The 23,157-nt window shown below is 40.5% G+C and overlaps 1 protein-coding gene across 3 annotated transcripts in view; it reads right to left on the reverse strand.

Moving 5' to 3' along the window:
• Positions 1 to 831: 831 nt before the first annotated feature.
• Positions 832 to 23,157, reverse strand: part of rab3gap1 (RAB3 GTPase activating protein subunit 1) — a 54,820-nt gene continuing 32,494 nt past the window's right edge. Inside the window, exons 19-25 of one of the 3 annotated variants that reach the window (XM_067410505.1) lie at positions 18,372 to 18,599; positions 15,387 to 15,483; positions 15,205 to 15,308; positions 15,016 to 15,131; positions 11,586 to 11,688; positions 8,643 to 8,663; positions 832 to 5,872 (exon numbers count right to left, since the gene is read on the reverse strand). In XM_067410505.1, coding sequence (XP_067266606.1) covers positions 5,642 to 5,872; positions 8,643 to 8,663; positions 11,586 to 11,688; positions 15,016 to 15,131; positions 15,205 to 15,308; positions 15,387 to 15,483; positions 18,372 to 18,599 — 900 coding nt within the window. In that variant the 3' untranslated portion in view covers positions 832 to 5,641. The other 2 variants (XM_067410507.1, XM_067410506.1) reach the window with 2 other exon arrangements.

Raw genomic sequence — 23,157 nt, forward strand, 5'->3', positions numbered from 1 at the left:
ATATTAAATGCTGGATGATTGTGTTGATAAATGGCATGCAATTAATTTTAAAACATATTGTATGATGGAGAAAATGCTGTATTACTGTTACTAAAAATAAAGCTGCATCTGATCATGCTATATTAGCTTCTCAAAACAGGGCATGGTAAAGCATGAGACTCGCAAAAAAATCAAGAAAATTAGATTTAAACAAAAGCGTGTTTTTAAATTTAAACAATTTAAATGTGTTGAGCTATATAACAACAATTAGTTTTCTGTCTATAAATATATCTAAACAGTTGTTCCCTTGTCTATTAAAACATGTACATATTAAAGAAACCAAGGGTATGATGCAATTGACAGGCGACTCCTCACACGTCCTGGAGACTTGGTTAAAATTGCAATTTTCTAATGATTTACAAATAGTTGCAAACATTTTGAATGTTGTAAGTACTCAAATGAACACAATATATAGTGGTTTTTGGATATTTTACTGCAAAAATCTTACATATTGCACCTTTAAAGGTTTATAAGATACCATTAAAAACCAATTTCCCTATGGAGAAAACAAATGTTTTTTTTACTTTCAGAACCAGACCCTTGCACTCTATTTGTGGATCTCATGTGAGTGACAGGTTGCCCTGGTAGTAAACATGAGAAGCTGCAAGTTATTTTGATTTAAAAATAAACACTGCAATATTATATATATATATATATATATATATATATATATATATATATATATATATATATATATATATATATACATATACATATATATATATATATATATATATATATATATATATATATATATATAAATGAGAATCATTCAAAAACATCAGACAGTGTCAGTAGGTTTATTCAGCTTTTGACAAAAAGGGCAAGGAAATGTATTTGACATCAACTGTAGTAACCCGTCCGAGTAACAGACAGTCGGCGCGGTGCTCAATCACCACATCCAGCTCGTAATCCGCCGTTATCCGGGCCGCATCTGTCTTCTCCAACAGCGCAGTGCCAGCCGTGATTTATGACAACAAGCCCGTGCTGCTCGGAGGGGGTTTAGCGCAAGGAAAAAGAGGGAGACGACACTGAGCGGGAATACAGTTTGAAAGTAGAGCAAAAACTTTGTGAAAATGGGTTTGCAAATATTTTTTTCCCCTCTGCTCTAAAGTTATTGTAACATGTTTGGATAGGACGCGGTGTTGAGAAGAGCTTTCAAACTGGAACAAAGGCAGAAGTTCTGAACCTCCTTTTGTTGTCGCCGCCGCCGCCGCCTCGATTTTACGCACCGCATCAACTTTGTGTTTTCCGCGCGTTTGATTTTGGACAAGGTTTGGCCTTCGAAAAGGGAATTCAAAATAACAAGGCCTCCATCCTCCACAGACATGTGTGTGAAAATCTGTCCGTCGTCCCGAGGAGACCGGCGGGGGTGTGCGTACGCTCCGCCGCCCACGCGCTCCTCGACGCGCTCTCCTCACGCGTGTGCGTGCCAACACCAAACGGAAAAAAGAGGGGAGTCGGAGAGGTTGGAGACGGGGGAAGTGCTGAACGTCACCATGGCAACAAGAGCCGTGGAGTGATAAGCGGCGCTCCGAGTGTTAAAGCGTTTCACAGCCATATCTCTGTTTATGGAAACGCTACGGGACCAGCCAGCAGACAGCGATCAAGCTGTGAAGCGCTCTCCCACGGCACCGATCGCACGGTGCCAAGCCAACGATATCTCAAGCTGTCTCCCGCTCGCAACCGCAGAGTAAAACAGAGCGCGATCGGCGCAAGATAAAGTGCAGAAAAGAAAGTTTTCCTGTAGCTCAAGGAGAAGAGCGTGAAACTAACAACACCATGGGTTCGATTCCCAGGTAATGCATGAATAAGAAGAAATGCATAAAGGCCCGTTCACACCAAGGACGATAACTAGAACAAGGCCCGCATACAGCAAACCCTTCATAGCTGCCAATCTTGGTGCCACATTTTCTGCCACAGGAATAATTTTAGAAAATCATATCTTTATCACACAGAGATATAAAATATAAAAATATTCCAGGCTACAACACATTAAACAGGTTGCCAGAAACAGTAACAACTTTTGCGCATAAGACCGGATCAAAGGGACAGTTCATCCAAAAATTAAAATGATCCCATAATTTATGGCCACCCTAGGTAAATATGATAATATCTTATTTCAGACTTGCAAAATTCCAGAAATTTTCAAAGGTGGAAACTTTCCATGGGAATTAACGGGAATTAACAGGGATTTTGCATCATTGCAGGTTAGCCTATAACATGTAGTTGAAAAAAAAAACATCTTACAGCAAAATTTTGGTTAAAACAACCAGATTTAATGCAATTTCAATTGAATTTTTACCTCAATTACATTCACAACTCCTGCATGCACTGTTGAAAGTTTCTGGAAATTTACTGGAAACTTTACATCCCTTTGCAACCCTATTTCAGACTAACATAATAAGAGTTTTTGAAGCTCCAAAAAGTGCATCCATCCATCATAAAAGTAATCCATTCAGGTTAATAAATGCCGTCTGAAGTGATGGGTTTTTGTGAGAAAAATATCCATATTTAAAACTTTATAAACTATAATCACTGGCTTCCGATGGAAGGGTGACCTCTGACCCGATGTATGACGTATCGTGAGCTTAGGTGAGAATTGACGAACCGGCTTAAAGGGGTAGTTCACTCAAAAATGAAAATTATCCCATGATTTACTCATCCTCAAGCCATCCTAGGTGTATTTGACTTTCTTCTTTCAGATGAACACATTCAGAGATATATTAAATATTATCCTGGGTCTTCCAAGCTTTATAATGGGATTGAATAGTGTCCAAGTTTTTGAAGCTCCAAAAAGTGCATCCATCCATCATAAAAATAATCCATACGACTCCAGGGGGTTAATAAATGCATTCTGAATTGAAGCAATGGGTTTTTTGAAGAAAAATATCCAGATTTAAAACTTTATAAACTATAATCACTGGGTTCCAGCGGAAGGATAATGTATGACGTAGGCGTAGCATAATCTTAGGCGAGAATTGACGAACGCGGAAGCGCAGAGGATAGAGCAAATCAAAACATTTCGATATAAGAGGAGTTATGTCATACATCAGGTCAGAGGTCATCCCTCCACCGGAACTCGACTCTCTCGTGAACGTGCGTACAGCCAGTGATTATAGCTTATAAAGTTTGGAGATTTTTTTTTTTTATGAAAACCCTTTTTTTTTTGTGTACAGATGACAATGTTCATATGAATCTGCAAAAAACGCAGTATTATTCATTCCAGGCCAGTAGATGGCGATGTCTCTTTGTAAAGAAACACTACGTTGTTTTTGTAGTTTACACAGAGACGATAACATGAATGTTTTCAAAAACTCGCGCTTTGAAACCCGTTTGCATTTTCAGGACCCCAAAACGCCATTGTTGGCCAAAAGACATAAAAATTTTTCCGTTTTTAGTTGAAAATGGTATCGTGTCGTGTTCCATCTGATGAACGATAAAACATTGACAGCCAATCAGAATCAATCCTGCTTTAAAGAGCTTGAGTATTTAAAAGTGACAGACGACAAAACAGCACGCTTATAATTATTGTTATAGTTATTTTTCTTGGTGAACCCGTCAAAATCGTTCTAAATGTAAAAGAATAGCACAACTATAACAAATCATGTCGTTGGAATCACTTTCAGAAATTTATGAACGATAAAAAACATCCTGCTTTACACTGCAGCATGCATTTAGAATAAACATTATCGTGTTGTCATTGTATTGTTATCGTTATAGTTATCTTTCTTGGTGTGAAAGTTTCGTGGGTAGTTAGATGTCATAGAGTTCAGAGAGTTATTTATCAGCTTTAACGAAATCTGGAGCAGAAGTTACTCAAACTAACGTCCCGTATTAACGATCTAACTTCAGAATTCATTTAAAGCCCTTAATGGGTATGACGTAGCGTTAGCAAAGGTGAGAACTGACGAATGCGGAAGCACAGAGGATGGAGCAAAACAAAACTTTTAGATATAAGAGAAGAGGAGCTACATCATACATCGGGTCAAAGGTCACCCTTCCACCAGAACTCAACTCTCTCATGGGTACGACCATTGCTGGAAGCCAGTGATTATAGTTTATAAAGTTTATAGTTTTAAATATGGATATTTTTCTTACAAAAACCCATTGTTTTTTGCATACAGACGATAAAGTTCACATAGATCCACGAAAACGATTAAAAAAACGCTGTATTCTGCTGCCAGGCCAGTAGATGGTGATGTCACTTTGTTAAGAAACTCCATCCGCCTATTTTGTGCGTTTTTGTAGTTTACATGGAGACAATAGCAGTTTTGTTTTCAAAAGCGTGCACTTTGAAACCCGTTTTCAAAAGATTGCATTTTCAGGACCCCAACGCCATTGTCTGACAAAATACATAAAACGTTTTTCCATTTTTAGTCAATTTTTTTCCCCATCTGATGAACATTTGAGCATTTAAAGCGACAGAAGACAAAACTGCAGCGCGCTTATAATAATTATTGTTATAGTTATCGTTCTTGGTGTGAATGGGCCTTTAAAAATCTAAATGTAAAAGAATAGCTCAACTATAACGAATGATATCATTGGAATCACTTTCAGTACTTTTTTTTCCCAGATGAGGAACGATAAAAACATTGACAGCCAATCAGAATCCATCCTGCTTTAAACTGCAGTGTACGCTAATAATAAACGTTATCATCCACACTCATATAGTTGTCATTATATCGTTATCGTTATAGTTATTTTTGGTGTGAAAGTTTCGGGGGTCGTAAGACGTCATAGAGAGTTATTTATCAGCTGAAACAGAATCTGGAGCAGAAGTTACTCAAACTAACGTCCCGTATTAACAATCTAACGTCAGCATTCATTTAAAGCCCTTAATGCAATTAAAGCACCGCGAGCGGCACAAAGCGCTAATGAGGCAATGATCATGAAACGAGAACAACGACAATAACAAGTTTGGCTGGAAAGCCTAATTATGTTCAGACATTTTATTATTTTCATCAAGTCACTGCGACTGAATTAGGAAATTCTTACAATGCAGACGATCATATTGGTTTGACATTTAGATCTGGTCAAATGCACGAGACTGACCCTGCCGACTAATAGCACAGACTGACAATACATCATCAGACAGACTTCTACATTAATGACATTAGCAGAAAGCGACTGACGTTCTGGCGAAGCAGCACAAGAGCGATATATAAACGTCTGAACGCACTCGACGTGATCTCACCTCTGATCTGAGACAGAAACCGATACAATGCTACATGATCTCAGCTTTATATATCAACTACTACTAGTCAATGAGTAACATCTGTGTGTGTGTGTGTGTGTTCTGATAATGTTTCCTAAGGCGAAGTGTTGAGAAGTCAATCTAAAGCTGCTCTCATCAAACACACAGTAGGGGAACTGATATTATTAGCATGTGTGAAAACCCAACAGATATAAAACCATTTTAACATCCGAGCAGAGGTGATGAGACCCCCAGAAGGGCCGATGCCTCGAGGGCCGATCCAGAAACAGCCGTTTCACGTGATTACATGTGAAACGTTTTAACTCTATAAGAACAGCTGGAGACACCATCGCCGTTCGCTTGTTTCTCTGAAACTGCGTCCCATTTAACCAACCCGTCCTGCGTTCAGAAGAAAGAGGTGTCAGAGGAAAAGGCCCCGGCGAGCCTGAACTCGTCCCGCATGAGCACGCAGAAGAGACGCTGCGGCAGGGCTTTGGAGTACGGCGCGGGGCGCGGCACACAGGTCCGCAGGAGAATCTCCCGTCCAGCAGGGGGCGGAAAATCCGGAACTGCTTTCTTGTCATCAGTCCCTCCCAAACGGCCAGTTTCTTCCTCCATAGGAGCCAACAGGGCGGCCTGAACACATCAGCACACAAAACACATCAGGCATCACACTTTTCATAAAGGTTTTTCTGAAAACATCTGTAGAGCTGCTTTATAGCTGAATCGAAGTTTCAGATTGTGGCACTAGGGCAGCGACAATAAATCGATGCTTCACGAGATTTCTGAATGCATCGCGATTCACTCTCAAATCGATCGGTTTTGTTTAACAGCAGATGGCGCTCTAGGCTAGTTTTTAAGTGCACGCTCAAATGCTCATGAAGAAGAGCGCTGAAGAGTCTGAGAATGTATTTGCACCTCAGAATGCTTTTATGATGTAAGATTAATGTAAATAGCCCACTGCGAACACCACTTCAATCTTTTCGAACTTTATGAATTATTATTTTACAGAAGGTACTATAGAAGCATGCAGTGCCATCTGCTGTTCAAAACTAAGCTCAGAATTAATCGGAGAGAGAATCGCAATGCATTCTGAAAATCTCAGAATCATTTCTCGATTCGCGATGCATCGAGTTATTTTCCCAGCCCTAATCGACACAGTTATTGAACTGAACTGAATCAACATTGAACTGAATAATGACGCAATTATCTTTTGTAGGGCTGCTTTACAGCAGAATGTCTCATATTTGATCAAGTTTGCATCAATTATTCTGTTATTTTCATGTTTAGAATTGTGAAGCTGCTTTGAAACAATGGCCATGTACACACTACAGTTAAATTCGGTTGTCAGTTCACTTTTTAGTGCTTAATTATGAACACATACAATTCAGTAATTTTAAAAGGATTAAAAACCGCATTCTACCACCAAATTAACTCCCGAAAAATACAGGTTTATTTACAGAAATCGTTGTTTAAGGACTACAACAAACAGCTGTAAGGGACTACAAGGGTTAGTAGGGTTAGTGACATCACAAACCCTAAAATTTACATAAACCCCGCCCCCGAGAACACACAACAAAGGCGGTGAGGTCATGATGGGCTGCTTTAGAGAAGAGGAAGAGTTGTTGTACACCAAATGTATGTCATTTTACACACAAACAAGGGTCAATTCAACACAAAAGATGAACATGACGGCACATGCTAGTGGATGAGTTGAATCAACTCCACAGCAACTACATCAATTTATCCACTAACCATTCAGAAACGTCTAAAAGTTGTAACTTCTTCCTGAGTCTCTCCATCAGTGTCGGTTTGAACAATGTAAGACTGAACACTGTCGATATTTTGGCTGCGTGAGATTCTCCAGCTTTGTTGTTGTTGAGCTGTTAAAGCTCCGCCCTCTTTTGGAAAGGGGGCGGGAGCAGCAGCTCATTTGCATTTAAAGGGACACACACAAAAACTGTGTGTTTTTGCTCACACCCAAATAGGGTCAAATTTGACAAGCTTTTGAGCTGAAACTTCACAAACACATTCTGGAGACACCAGAGACTTATATTACATCTTGTAAAAGGGGCATTATAGGCACCCTTTAAAACAAGACCAAAATATCACACCTTTCTATTTTATTTACTCCATTAAACTGATCAAACAAGTCCCAAAAATGCTTATAAAAAGTGCATCACTTCTGAGAAGCAGAAAATTCACATAACACCTCTGTAGACGTGATTTAGGTACAATTGCAGAACATAACGAGTCTGTAATATTAATTTGGTCAAAAATAGGATACCAAACACGCAAGATGCCAAAGCGTTCATGTGATTACCACTCTGTCAATCATCTCATCAGGAGCGATGAGTCCATACACAAGGGGATTCACTCCCAAATTTAAATTCAGTGTCACTCCTGTAACTTTAGTGTGTACATGGCCAATCTGTACTGTATAAAGTGCTATATGAATAAAGATGTCTTGACTAGAAAATGTGTTATTGTAATAATAAGCTGAATACATAAACCTAATTGTCTTTTGCCAGAGAGCAAACAAACCCTCAACAAACGCTCTTAGTGAGACTTAAATGAGTGTGTTGAGACTGCAGGAGTGAAGCAAATTGACACAGTCTATTTTTTTCCCCATACAGGAACAAATTCCACTAATTGCAAAGCTGATTGCAAATTAGCAAATGTCTGCTCACATCTCAGACTGAATGTGGCGAAAGAAAATGTACATTCTTGATTCAGATCGACCTACAGCATCTGTTACGTGACGTCCATCACTTTGACTCGTCACTTGGACAGTAACACACTTTGGTGGGTTTATTACAGGGATGTTTTTGTTCTATCACACAACGAGGCATGAGCTGAAACATGTGTCCTCAAATGACTGCTCTACACACGGAGAACATCACTCACTATCTCTACGGCACTGAGACGCGTCTAAAAACAAACCTCCACGTCCATCAGGAAGCCCTGGAATGTGAACGAATCAACGTGAGGATGAAAATCAAAAAGCAGCGATTAGTGACAGACATTCAGATGATAATCCAGATTGTGATCCTCATTGACATCAGCATCTGTCTGAAACACTGCAATAAAATGTTTCTTACTTGGTGTTTCTGTCTCGTTTTCCAGTACAAATATCTAAACACTCTTAAATCAAGATTCATTTACTGGAGAAGCAAAATTAATTTGGGGTCGGAAAAATAATCTTGTTTTCCCTTTAAATTAAGATTATTTTTTGGACCCCGATTGCAGATGTTTTTGTTGCTTTCAGCAAAAACTCAATTCCTTTTGCTTCTCCAGTAAATGTTTAAATATTTGTAGTGGAAAACAAGTCAGAAATACTGAGGAAAAACATCTTTGCAGTGAATGATGGGGTATCGTATATAGTGTCAGATGTTGCTGATTTTACCTCATCGTTGGAGTCGGCCAACTTGACAAGAGTGACAGACAAGCGGTGTTAGGAGAGAACAAACAAACAAAAAGATGAAGAAAAAGAACAACACAAAATACAAGGCCAAATAAGAACATTTTTAAAAGTTCAGTCCATGTCACATGCTGTAACGTGCAAGGGTGAATCTCACCACACCAATCGACACGTGCAGGTCATATTTCAAGCAAAAAATCAAAAAGCGAAAAATGCATAAAAAAAACAAGGTCAATTTTTAAAACCATTACAATATTATAATGAAAATTAAGCACAATTAAATGTGCATAAACAAGTTAAATTATACAGTATTTATACATCACATTGACTGCAGTTGTACTGCCTTTAATTGATAAATGATTGTATTAATGTGGTTGGGGAATGTGGTTAGTTGTCATGACAATATATGTTACAAAAATCTTAAAAGATTAATTCACTTCAGAATTAAAATTTCCTGATAATTTCCTCACCTCCATGTCATCCAAGATGTTCATGTCTTTCTTTCTTCAGTCGAAAAGAAATGAAGGTTTTTGATAAAAACATTCCAGGATTTTTCTCCATATAGTGGACTTCACTGGGGTTCAACAGGTTGAAGGTCCAAATGCAGCTTCAAAGAGCTCTACATGATCCCAGACGAGGAATAAGAGTCTAATCTAGAGAAACCATCTGTCATTTCCTTAAAAAAAAAACCAAATATACACTTTTTAACCACAAATACCGTCTTGCACTGCTCTGTGATGCGCCACGCATTACGTAATCATGTTGGAAAGGTCACGCGTGATTACAAAGTCAACGTGCAAAGACTAAGTCAAACGGCATTTACAACCACAAAAAAAAAAAAGGTAAACAATGATGTTAAACGATTTTGAAGTTGGATGAGAAAATGAGATTCTTCTGCCGGTTCTTCCGCCTACGTCACATGATTACGTAATGCGTGGCGTATCGCAAAGCAGTGCAAGATGAGCATTTGTGGTTAAAAAGTATATATTTGATTTTTTTTTAAGGAAATGGCTGATGGTTTCTCTAGATAAGACTCTTATTCCTCGTCTGGGATCATGTAGAGCTCTTTGAAGCTGCACTGAAACTGACATTTGGACCTTCAACCCGTTGAACCCCATTGAAGTCCACTATATGGAGAAAAATCCTGGAATATTTTCCTCTTAATTTCTTTTCCACTGAAGAAAGAAAGACATGAACATCTTGGATGACATGCGGTGAGTAAATTATCAGGAAATTTTAATTTGAAACTGAACTAATCCTTTAAAGTATATAAGTATATATAAATGATTTTTGGGTTGAAATCAGAGTGCGAGAAGAGGAAAGAGTACAAAATGTGCTAAACATGAGATTCTTTAATATAATGTTCCTTCTGAATGTTATTCCTATAAAAAGCAATTTGTTAAAGAAACCAAAAATTAATAAAGAATCTGGTCATTGGTGCAAAAATGCTTTGGATGAGTCCGGGTCACGGCACCACATTTATCTGAAAACATCCAAAACATGACCAATCACAGCATTTCAGTGCATGCACATATCCATAAACACATGCAACAAAACCCAGCCGCTGTCTCTCCTCCTCTGTGAGGTCCGTCTCTCTTTCTCTTTCTTCCAGGAAATCTCACCTCATTTGAATCCCTGATTTCACATGATTTACATGGGGATGCTTGGGATAATTATTGCCTTTCTATTTGCAGCCTGGCAACACACAGGCTATAATTTAGTCCTCACACACACACACACTGCAGACGGAGGAGGGGGGGCTAATTGAACGAGAGTTCCAGGCAAACAAACTAAATTTCAAACAGTTCTCACTTAAAGAAAACTTGAAGCTCGTCTCAAGAACCACAGCGGCTGACATTTCAACGCTCATATCGCATTTTCGGCCTGTTTAACTTTAAGTAGCTGAGAATTACAATTTATACTGGGATCATTAAGCACAAGTGCATCCTGGGAATGACGATGACACAAATAGAAGTGTCTAATATTAAGAACTAACGGGGGAAATTAATGTCCTTCCCTGAGGTTTCAGGTGAATCTCAATGGAAGCACCTCAAAATTGAAAGAAAAAATAAATGCATTGTAATCTTGCATAAATAAAAAATTCTCAAATAATTTCCAGGTCAAATCAATCAATTGAAATCAACCAATTTCCGACCTGGAAACCTCTTTGTGAGATTGACCAGGCAATAGTTAATGCGAGGACGACATTTAGAGTCGTTCATCAAACACGCTGTTTAACCGGCACACTCCATGAGAATCTTTTTTTAAACAAATCACTCGCCCGGCGTGTTTAATTACCTCTGTGTCACATTAAAGCTCTAAATGAAACTAAGACATCTGCTGCATTTCATTAATTTAGCTAATTATGACAAACAGAAAAACAGCTTGAGCAGATTTTTAAATGTATTTTTTAAACCCTTGGCTCTTCCTGCTGTTAAAGTCGCTTTGAGACGTTATGATGCGAACGAGTCCGACACCGTCTCACAGATATGAAACATTCATATGGTTATTACATGTCTCGGTAACACTTTACTATAGGGTTACATTAGTTAAACTACATTTTACAGTTAAAATTATTAATCTTACATTTACTAGTACATCAGTAAAATCAAAAGTTGTATCTGTTAATATAATTTAATGAGAATTTAAAACTAAAAATCCACTAAAGGGACCTTATTGTAAAGTGTTTTTACTTCACTAACATTACTAACCTCAAGAACAGAATCATACATTCACATTTATGCATTTGGCAGATGCTTTTATCAAAAGCAAGCATGGATGCACATTGCACAATATTATATATACACTATTTTCCAACTCATTTTGGACGATTTTGGACCCATGTCTCTATGAGAAGAGAGAATCCAGTTCACAATTATGATAAAACATATCGATCGGATGCAGAGCTGTGTGTGTGTGTGTTTTTACCCGCTGAGAACTGACGAACAGTTTATGTATGATGCTTCCAGCGGGACCTCGACCTGCACCGACCACAGACACCTCAGGCTCCTCCAGCAGACAGCTCACAAACCTGAGAGACAGACAGGAATAACGCTATTATGTGAGACAGTGACTGTACAGTACAGTGTTTAGATGAAGGAAGGAAGAGGAATATTTATCATGTTCATATTCGTCTGAGAAATACTGCCGTAATACAGAGAAAAACAACTGCGCCTGTGTGTGTGTGTGATTGTGTTGAACAGGCTGAATTCACACACACACACACACACACACCTGCACTGAACTGTCTGTGTTCCTGCGGGCAGCTCCAGGTCTCGTCTTAATGAGGCCGGTGTGTCTGTCTTGACCAGCCTGCTGTGGCCCCAAGCGGCCCCTGGGAACTAACGAGTACCGGGAGACTCTGCTGACATGCCCTTCCTGCCCCTGTCAGTCTGACAGCACATGCTCCGCCCCTCCTGCTCGATACAACACCGTTCCCTTCCTGCTCGATGCGGCTCCGCCCTCTTACGCATGACATTACTCCGCACCTTCTGCTCAAAACGACTCCACTCTAGTGCTCGATATAACTCGCCCCTCCCACTCAACACAACTCCGCCCTCCTGATTGATACAGCTCCACCCACTCCCATTCAACACGACTCCACCCTCCTGCTCGATATAACTCGCCCCTCCCACTCAACACAACTCCGCCCTCCTGATTGATACAGCTCCACCCACTCCCATTCAACACGACTCCGCCCTCCTGATCGATATAACTCGCCCCTCCCACTCAACACGACTCCGCCCTCCTGATCGATACAGCTCCGCCCCTCCTGCTCAACAAGACTCCACCCTCCTGCTTGATATAGCTCCTCCCCTCCCCAATAATATGGCTTCGCCCCCTGCTCAACATGGCTCCACCCCTCCTACTCAACATGACTCTACCCTCCTGATTGACACATCTCCGCCCCTCCTGTGCAACATGACTCCACCCTTTTGCTCTGTATAACTCGCCCCTCCCACTCAACACGACTCCACCCTCCTGATCGATACAGCTCCACCCACTCCCATTCAACACGACTCCGCCCTCCTGGTCGATACAGCTCCACCCACTCCCATTCAACACAACTCCGCCCTCCTGATCGATACAGCTCCGCCCCTCCTGCTCAACAAGACTCCACCCTCCTGCTTGATATAGCTCCTCCCCTCCCCAATAATATGGCTTCGCCCCCTGCTCAACATGGCTCCGCCCCTCCTGCGCAACATGACTCCACCCTCCTGCTCGATATAACTCGCCCCTCCCACTCAACATGACTCCGCCCTCCTGATCGATACAGCTCCGCCCCTCCTGCTCAACAAGACTCCACCCTCCTGCTTGATATAGCTCCTCCCCTCCCCAGTAATATGGCTTCGCCCCCTGCTCAACATGGCTCCACCCCTCCTACTCAACATGACTCCACCCTCCTGATCGATACAGCTCCACCCCTCCTTCTCAACAAGACTCCACTGTCCTGCTTGATATAGCTACGCCCACTCAACACCACTCCACCCTCCTGCTTGATATAGCTCCGCCCCCTGCTTGATAAAGCTCCGCCCCTCCTCCACTACATGACTCCACCCTCCAGCTCGATACAGCTCCACCCCTCATGCTCAACATGACTCCACCCTCCAGCTCGCTCCGCCCCTCCTGCTCAACACGACTCCACCCTCCAGCTCGATACAGCTCCACCCCTCCTGCTCAACACGACTCCACCCTCCGGCTTGATACAGCTCCGCCCCTTCCACTCAACACAGCTCCAACCCTCCTTCTCAACATGGCTCTGCCCTCTGCTCAATACAGCTCCACCCCTCCTGCTCAACATGACTCCACCCTCCTGATCGATACAGCTCCACCCCTCCTTCTCAACAAGACTCCACTGTCCTGCTTGATATAGCTACGCCCACTCAACACCACTCCACCCTCCTGCTTGATATAGCTCCGCCCCCTGCTTGATAAAGCTCCGCCCCTCCTCCACTACATGACTCCACCCTCCAGCTCGATAGAGCTCCACCCCTCATGCTCAACATGACTCCACCCTCCAGCTCGCTCCGCCCCTCCTGCTCAACACGACTCCACCCTCCAGCTCGATACAGCTCCACCCCTCCTGCTCAACACGACTCCACCCTCCGGCTTGATACAGCTCCGCCCCTTCCACTCAACACAGCTCCAACCCTCCTTCTCAACATGGCTCTGCCCTCTGCTCGATACAGCTCCACCCCTACTGCTCAACATGACTCCACCCTCCGGCTCGATACAGCTCCGCCCCTTCCACTCAACACAGCTCCAACCCTCCTTCTCAACATGGCTCTGCCCTCTGCTCGATACAGCTCCACCCCTCCTGCTTGACATGGCTTATTCAATATGATTTTCTTTCTTTTACTGAACATAAAAGAAGATATTTTGAAGAATGTTGGAAACCAAACAACACTGGATGCCCTTGACTTTCACTGTATGGACAAAAAACCCCACAGATTTCTCAAAATATCTTCTTAGAGAAGATAGAAAGTCATACAGGTTTGGAGTAGCACAAGTAAATCTCTAATGGTCAGAGAGATTGTGACATGATCCTGAAAAACTAACTTTCACTAACATTGGTAACCTCAGAAACACAATCAAAACTTTTATCAAAAGCAAGCAGGGATGCACAATATTGTATTTGTGCCGATATTCAATATTTTTCTACACATTTTGACCGAAATTGATGCACATTTACCTTTCTGTGAAAAAAGCACAGTCTCTCCTGTAGCAGAATGAACCCTTTGCTCTTATTGTAAAAAGCTACTTGTTGCATATGAAGACAAAAATATCTTTCAATATGAAATAACTTTCATATTCACCAAACTCAAGAAAGGAATTGAGTTCAACTTGGCAAGATCTGAGACGTGACATTTTTTATGTTGCTTTCAAACGACACAAAACACATTCTGCTCAAGAGCACTTAGCAACGGCAGCTTTTTTAAACTTCGGCAAAAACATTTATTTAGAGAACAATGAACAAGGCTGGAAAAACAATGAATGGATCACCAACAGCACACTTTAATTTTAACCTAAGAGTATTCAATGAATTCATTCCAAAATAGCAGCAAACTGTGGTAACTGTGAAAATTAAACTAATGAATGTTAAAAATACTGACAATTAAGAACTGTACTTGTTTTATTTCAGCTAGTTGCCAAAGCAACATCACATTTTTGTTTAGTTCAAGTTGAAACACTAAAATGACTAAAACTCCATCAATGTGCTTCCTTTTTTCCATCTGCAAGGCATATTGGCAAAAATCACTTTTAAGCCGTTTTTAGCTGATTCCAATGAAATGTTGATAATATTGTGTACTAGTGACTTGCATTGTCTGAGCATCAGGTCAAATTAAACAGACGTTACCTCTCCAGATCATCACCATCTTCCTCCCGCTCTCCTTTAGTGATGCCAAACTTGGCCTTGAGCGAACGTGCGCGTGCAACGACGGCCTCCACCGCGCTCATCTGATTAATAACATCCTGACAACACAGAACAGACACATGTTCACAATGCGAGCCCAGCAGCGGTCTGAGAGAGTGGCGTGACCCTCACCTCCATTTTCTTGAAGTCGGGGCTGGGGTGACGCAGCAGTTTACTGGCATGAGATGTGAGCTGCTGGAGAGCCTTACGCACGGACGGGATGTCTTCAGTCGACTCTGGAAGAATATTCACGTCAAGTTTAGAGCGGCAGGGACATCAGAAACACTTTAGTGGTGTAGTGGTTCCACACAAACCTTCCTCCTTGATTTTGAGAAGAGCAGCGTGTAGGACGCAGGGCAGCAGATGCCTCGTCAGATCAGATGCTTTCTGCACGGACAGGTAGTGCAGCACCTACACAAGCACACATTTATATAAAACAGTCTGTTTATGCCAATATTTTCTCATTCAGATGGCCAATTATAAAGTACCAATTATAACTAACACATACCATATCATATTTATGAATCATTTTTTTAAGGCAAGGATGCTCCCAAATGTCCCCAAAAGGAGGTTCTGTCAGATTTAGTTCACTTCTGAAGATATATATGTGTGCAGACTAAAGCTAACAAACACATCTACCTCTCCCATTGATTTCTGTTGTTCTTAAGTGAATGACAATGACAAACCCGACATTCATACATCTTAGTGTTTTCAGATTGGTCATTAACCAGCTAACAAAAACATGTTTCTAGAATGTTTTAACATTCCTAATTTATGAAAATGTTATTAGTGGCCAAGCACTGAAGGTGTGTAGGCCACTACCTATTGTATCCTTTGGCGTTCTTCTCATTTTTAATTATTCTTCCGCTCTGGAAGTCTATGGCATCCCATAGAACCGGTTGTGGGAAAATTATGAAATTTGGCACACTGATAGAGGACAGTCTGAACTGTGTCCGTAGCAAATTTTGGAGTCTCTAACTCAATCCCTCTAGCGCCACAAGCTGTCCAAACTTGCACTTATATTTTTGCTAATAACTTTTGAAACGTAATCAAAGACTATTCGAAAATTTTCCACCATTTTGAATTTCCCTTTTTCGAACTCCTCCAAGGCCGTTGCTCCGATTTTTATGAAAATTGGACCAGATCCTCATTAGTCCATGCAGACAAAAAAGCTAAAGTTGATTTGTCAAACCATTTTCGAAAAACGTACAAACAAATTTTAACACTCTGAGGTCTGAGGTATCGCCGGCACAGTATCCAGCGCTCACAGTGATGACAATAAATATTGAATAAATATTACTCCTCTGTATAGAAAATTGACAAACATATGAGAATCCATCAATATTTCTCCAAATGTGCATGCTTTTAAGCTAAAAGCATATATGAAATGCCATAGAGGTAACATGATTGTTCAGACACTTTACATCACAGAAACACATTATATCTTAAAGAATATAATAGAATACCATTATTTTAAATTGTAATATTTTACAGTATTGCTGTTTTTCTGTATGTTTGATTTACACCATGATGAGCTGAGACATGATCACAGAGGGTTTTTTCACAGCCTACCTGACTGAAAGGCCTCATTATTTATGCAGATCATTACAGCTCATTATGCGATTATTTTGTCTTCTCAGGTGTAAATGACCCATTATTCATGATGATTCACGCCTCCACGCATACTGTGTTTCTTGACCAGAGATGTTTTAGAAAATTTAAATCTCTCTTGTTTTATGAACAAGCAGGCAACATAATTATTGCATCATTTTGAAGCAAAAACTCTAGTCTACAACCTCCAATACCCAGAAGTCTTGTGAACACATATATAATATTATTTCTTTGGCCTTATTTCAGTGACTTAAGTTTTTTGTTTTTTCAGTAACCACGCATAAATGTTATTCCTTCAAAAATACAAACATGTACATACATGTTCCTCACATATTATTGTAGCCTAGTTTGTGCTGAATACAGTGTAATGACACTTTTTCCATTAATATGTTTATGAACAACTGAAAAAAGCAAAAATGTCAGGGCATGTCAAAGCTTCTCCAGGGCCCCAAAAATCCTCAGACCCCAGAGGGTTAAGTAGCACTTGCGAAAATGGCCTTATAGTTAGTGCAAGATTGTGATTAAAGTTTAAACAACATTCGCGAATATCTTAGAAACCGTCAGTCTGATCGAGATGTATCGTAGGAAAATCACCATAGGAAAATAGGAAACATAGGTCATTTGGCACATATAAAAAGCGGGACTCTAATTGAACAAAACATGAAATTGGCTCTAACTACAGTACTATTGGTCTGATTGACTTCAAAATTGACATGAAGTGTCTTTGTCTCAGTTGCTATCATAGTCCATTATGACATTGTTGGTCTTCCCTGTGTGCTTCTGTTGTGCTTGGCCCCTTAATTGTTGCTTGCAGCTATATTTTCTGAATGTTCTCATTCGCATTTAAAAAATAGTTTTCTTGGGTTATATTAAAATTAAGGGAACATTCCATTTTATAATTTTGCAAATCCTAATCTAATCCCCAGGTTGGTCATAACTGTTGTTGGTAACTCTTTAGTTTAGGGTCCAATTATCACTATGCATGCATGTACATGCATGTTGCTAATAAGCCACTAGTTAATAGTGAGAATTGGACCCTAAACTAAAGCTTTTTAATTGTTGAATTATTTGAAAACCGTTTGTGATTTAAATGTAATTTTAAGCAAATGATTTGTTATATTTTTAAACACCGCATTTGATTTTAAGCATCACTGATGCAGTGGACTGTTGGGAAGGTTTAGTGTGTGTGTGGTTTAGCGCTGCACCGCTGCCCTCGTGAGACGCCTGCCTTCAGGCCGTCCTACCACACCGCAGAATACATGCACGACTGTCATTGGCCAGGACACGTTACTGGAGCAAAACACAGTAGAGGAAATTAAATCAGCAAATGAATTCAGAGTAAATCCTGCAGCTTCCCCACAAGGGCTCGACAGACGGTTGAAGGACAGAAAGAGACGCGACCTTCACGGACGCCAGCGTTCTCCTGAACTCCCTTTCAACTTGCCAAGCCGAGTCCCATGGTAACACCTTGCATTTTAACCCACTTCCAGCAGACCTGCCTTCTGATTGGCTGGTTTGAAGAATGCATGGGACACACTGAGTTTTTATAGTGCACAAGGGTGAGATAGTGACAGAAAGATCATGATCACGCCGCAAAAGGCTTGAAATGAACACGTTATATTAATCCAACACACGCAACAAAAGATCAGGCTCATAAGTTCCTGTGAACCTGGACTTGGGGTTCTGACCTTCTCAGCCTCTTTGGTATCATCAAACAGCCTCTTCTGTCGGCGAGCTGGCGTGGCTTTGGCCGTTTCCCAGGCCTCAACCCACATGTTGCCCGGGATCTTCATGCGGGCACTCAGTTCACCCCGAACGACCGGCTGGCCTGCCTCATCGCTCACTTCCTCCTCCACGTAATCTCTCGGGGAATACCAGCGCACAAAATCCTCCAGGGAACAGCCTGGATTTGCTGCCTGTGGAAACACACATACACACACCTTGTGTTTAATGTCATACCTGAACTTAAGAAATATTCTGGTCATATTTCATCCAAACAAGGTTGTTGCTGAGCTGTTTTGTGTGGTTTAATCATATTTGTTCCTATAAAAAATAAAATGTTTACAGAAAATGAAGCCTGTTTTTAGCACCATTACAACTGTTTGTATCGTCTCATTTATGCCCATAATGATACACATTCAAATACATATATATATGTATAGATAAAAAATGAGCAGAAATGCTCATTGATTGTGCTTTCATTGGTGCAGTCCTGCAGCACTGAGCTGCGACTACAGCGATTCATCACACGTTTCTATTGTAAATGAGCTGGAGACAAATTCCAGCCGCAAACTTTCTCAGGATGACCTTTCCGTCAGTCGCTGAAGTCCTGCACGCTTTCATACTCCATAATTACTGAGACACAAAAACAAGACATAATGATGCTGCAAGTTTCAGCGAGGCTTTGAGACTTGCAGACAGATACACGTTTAATTCCAAGCGCACTTCATGCCAGACCTCGAACTGTGTGCTGCTTCTTGTGGAAGAATACGACAGCAGTTTTAACTAAAGCACAGTCGACGGAGGCGTCGTGTTTGGAAAGGCTTCTTCACAGCAGTGTTGCCATGTCCACTTATTATAAGCATTTTTTTGGGCTTGTTGTTTATGTTGGCTTATAAAGCGAACAAGTTTACGGAGTTATTAAAGAGAGCAGGTGCTATTTTGGTCTTATTTTTAGCATATGATTTATTTTGGTTTATTGTGAGCTTGTTCTTATTCACTGCTTTTCTAGCAAGATCTGGTAACATGAATGAGTCAAGGCTCATTCCTTGTGAGTTCTTCCACAGCACATACAGACAAGAGTTCTTCTAATGCACATTAAAATACATATTTTAGTGTGCATCAGAGATGCATCTCTCATATCTCTCGTCGTACGTCATCAAAGGATTAGTTCACTTCAGAATTAAAATTTCCTGATAATTTATTCACCCCCATGTCATCCAAGATGTTCATGTCTCTCTTTCTTCAGTCGAAAAGAAATGAAGGTTTTTGAGGAAAACATTCCAGGATTTTTCTCCATATAGACGTAACTTCAACGGGTTGAAGGTCCAAATGTCAGTTTCAGTGCAGCTTGAAAAGTATATAATTAGTTAAAAAGTTTTTATTTTTTATTTTTATTTTTTTAGAAAATGGCCGATGGTTTCTTTAGATAAGACTCTTATTCCTTGTCTGGGATCATGTAGAGCTCTTTGAAGCTGCACTGAAACTGACATTTGGACCTTCAACCCGTTGAACCCCAGTGAAGTCCACTATATGGAGAAAAATCCTGAATTTGATTGAAGAAAGAAAGAAAGACATAAACATCTTGGATGACACGGGGGTGATTCTGATCCTTTAAAAGTTGTTTCAAACCTGTATGAATTTCTTTCTTCTTCTGAACACAAAAGACATTTTGAAGAATACGGTTAACCAAACAGTTGTTGGTCCCCATTGTCTTTTTTCATACTATGGAAGACAATGTGGCCCATCAACTATTATATTCTTCAAAATATCTTTTGTGTTCAGGGTCTATTAGTGATTAGGGTCCAATTCTCACTATTAACTATGACTTTTACCTCAATAAACTCCTAATTAGTGCTTATTAATAGTTGTTAAGCTGTTGTTAGTTTAGGTATTGGGTGGGATTAAGGGATGTAGAATATGATTATGCAGAATAAGGCATTAATATATGCTTAATAAGTAAAGCCAATATCCTAGTAATAAGCATACTAATAAGCAACGAGTTAATAGTGAGAATTGGACCCTAAACTAAAGTGTTACCAAAGAAAGAAATTCATACAGGTTTGGAACAACTTGATGGTGAATAAATGATGACAGAATTTTCATTTTTGTGTGAACTATCTCTTTAAGAACACGCTGTTCAGTTACTTAAATAGTTATTTTGATTGTAGAATGTGGTTTAAATTAGTGAACTGTGTGTACAGAACAGGATTAAGCACTAAAAGCTGAACTGACAAACCGAATTTAGCAAAGTCTTAAACACAGGGAAAGCTGTCAGGCTGAATCTGGCATTGTGCTGGAGAGTTTTTCCACCGGCACAACTCACATTTGATAACAAAGGTGAAGATCTAGTTTGTAATGAGTTACTGCTGTTCATCCTTACAGTCATTCGTTACTGGTTCAGCGCTGACGGCACACTGATCACCTCTTACAGTGGATGAACCAGCTGACGTCTGTCTGTGGAGCGGTGCAGCGGTATGATGGTGTGCGAACGCGCCGTCACACTTTTAAGACGTCCCATTCATCATATTCGGGTCTCTCTGCTCTCCACCCGGAGGGAGATGGTAATTAAAGCCAAAATGCCAAATTATGCTTGGCTAAGCACAATTACAGACAGCACTGCTGCTAAATTTAGAGGCCATCTTCAGCTAAAGGGGCCATTTACTGCGATCGCTGCGCTCACAGCAGTCCACCACTGCAATAAGACGAGCTGGTGTGTCTGCTCAGGAAATTAGAGCATTTTGTAGGGCAGTTGAACAGGCTATAGAGAGGCAAAATAGACACAAAATGTCACCTTTCCACATCGGTCTCGCCCCCCGGTGTTCAAAAACGAGCATTCTCGCTTCATAGCGCACTAGAAGAAGTTGGAAATGAGGCTGCGCTCGCTGTGCTTACGGAACGCTCCATTCCCACACATATCCCTTGTTCCTTAATCTCTCGGGTTTGTCCATGGCATAACGCTGCGGGATAATTTGCCGTTATCCGACAGAGAAAGATGGAAGGGTGGCGCTTATGAAAATGAATGATGCTTCTCCCTCTGGCTTCTGCCAAGCAGCATTTTTAAAAGGTGAAACCTATGAAAGATTCAGTGAATTGTGCACAGATGAAGATGGGAGGCATTGTCTGGGCTGAGAAAGATGTGAGCGGATATAATCTGGTTGTTGTCTCATTCTGCATTGCCATGTGAAATCTGTCATTCAGCCCAAAAGTCCAAAACAAGCCGCTCGCACTGCAAAAAATGAGGTTCTTCCACAGTATCTTTGTCTCGATTTCCAGTCCAAATATCTAAATATTCTTAAATCAAGATGCATTTACTGGAGACGCAAAATGACTGAAGATATTAAGTCTTGCTTTCTGAAAAATGAATCAAAATTAAGTGAGTTTATGAAGAAAGTTTAAGAAAAAACATCTGAGTCAGAAAATAAATGTGTTTTCTCTTTGAATTATGTTGATAGTTTATCTTGTTTTATCATACATTTAAAAATACTTTCATGATATTGTGATTTTGATTTTAAAGGGGTGTTTAACTTTAACTTTAGTTAGTGTGTAATGTTGATGTTTGAGCATAAACAACATCTGCAAAGTTATGACGCTCAAAGTTCAATGCAAAGGAGATATTTTCTTTTAAAGAATTCTCTGTAGGGACTACAATGAGCTTTTCCCAGGTTAGTGACATCACAAACCCTAAAATTTACATAAACCCGCCCCCAAGAACACACAACAAAGGGGGCGGGGCCATGTTGGGCTGCTTTAGAGAAGAGGAAGAGTTGTTGTAGTAGAGTGTTGTTGTCATGCCGTCATTTTACGCCGGACTGCTTCACAAACAAGGATCAATTCAACACAAAAGATGAACATGACGGCACATGCTAGTGGATGAGTTGAATCAACTCCACAGCAACTACATCAATTTATCCACTAACCATTCAGAAACGTCCAGTTTCATTCTAAAAGTTGTAACTGCATGAGATTCTCCAGCTTTGTTGTTGTTGAGCTGTTAAAGCTCCGCCCTCTTCTGGAAAGGGGGCGGGAGCAGCAGCTCATTTGCATTTAAAGGACACCAGAGACTTAATAATAGACATAATAGATCCCCTTTAATCACAACTTTGAAACAATATTTCCTTACACACACAAACATACTTGTCTGTATCATATTTTTAGAAGTCGGTTTTATTGACAATATTTGCGGCCATCTTTGTATAAATAATACATGATGTGTCGGTTACATTACTTTCTGAACTCTTTTCATATGGTGCACAGTTCACAAATGCCTGTATTAACGATTATTGTTCACCTGGTTCAGAATGTCCCATTGATTTTCTATGTAAATGTACTAGACGGACGTGTTTGACCGCTGCGCTCACATCTTTTAAGAGAAAAACACGTCTCTATACCTGCGTCTCACATTTTTTTCCGCAAAAACACATTCTGTGTGAATGGCCTCTATTCTGTTTTGTCGCAACAACAACAAATTACTTCTGTGAATAGTGCTTTATGTGGTTTAGAAATCGTAATTCTATTTTCCCTACTGTGGACATCATCAGGCTGGACGGCACTGGAGATGTTCTTCCAGCTGACAGTGGCCAGAATACTTTTACACAGAAGGGACTGTTGGAGGTGTGATAATGAATTGCAGGTGACAAGACTGACAAAAATCTGCTGCCAGGACACACAAATGAAATGACTCCCAGAATGCAGTGTAATCCTCTCATTGTGTCTCAAACAAATAACATTCTGTCACATGAACACAGAGCAGCA

This window comes from Chanodichthys erythropterus, chromosome 14 (genome assembly GCF_024489055.1).
Source record: "Chanodichthys erythropterus isolate Z2021 chromosome 14, ASM2448905v1, whole genome shotgun sequence".
Classification (NCBI taxonomy): Eukaryota; Metazoa; Chordata; class Actinopteri; order Cypriniformes; family Xenocyprididae; genus Chanodichthys; species Chanodichthys erythropterus.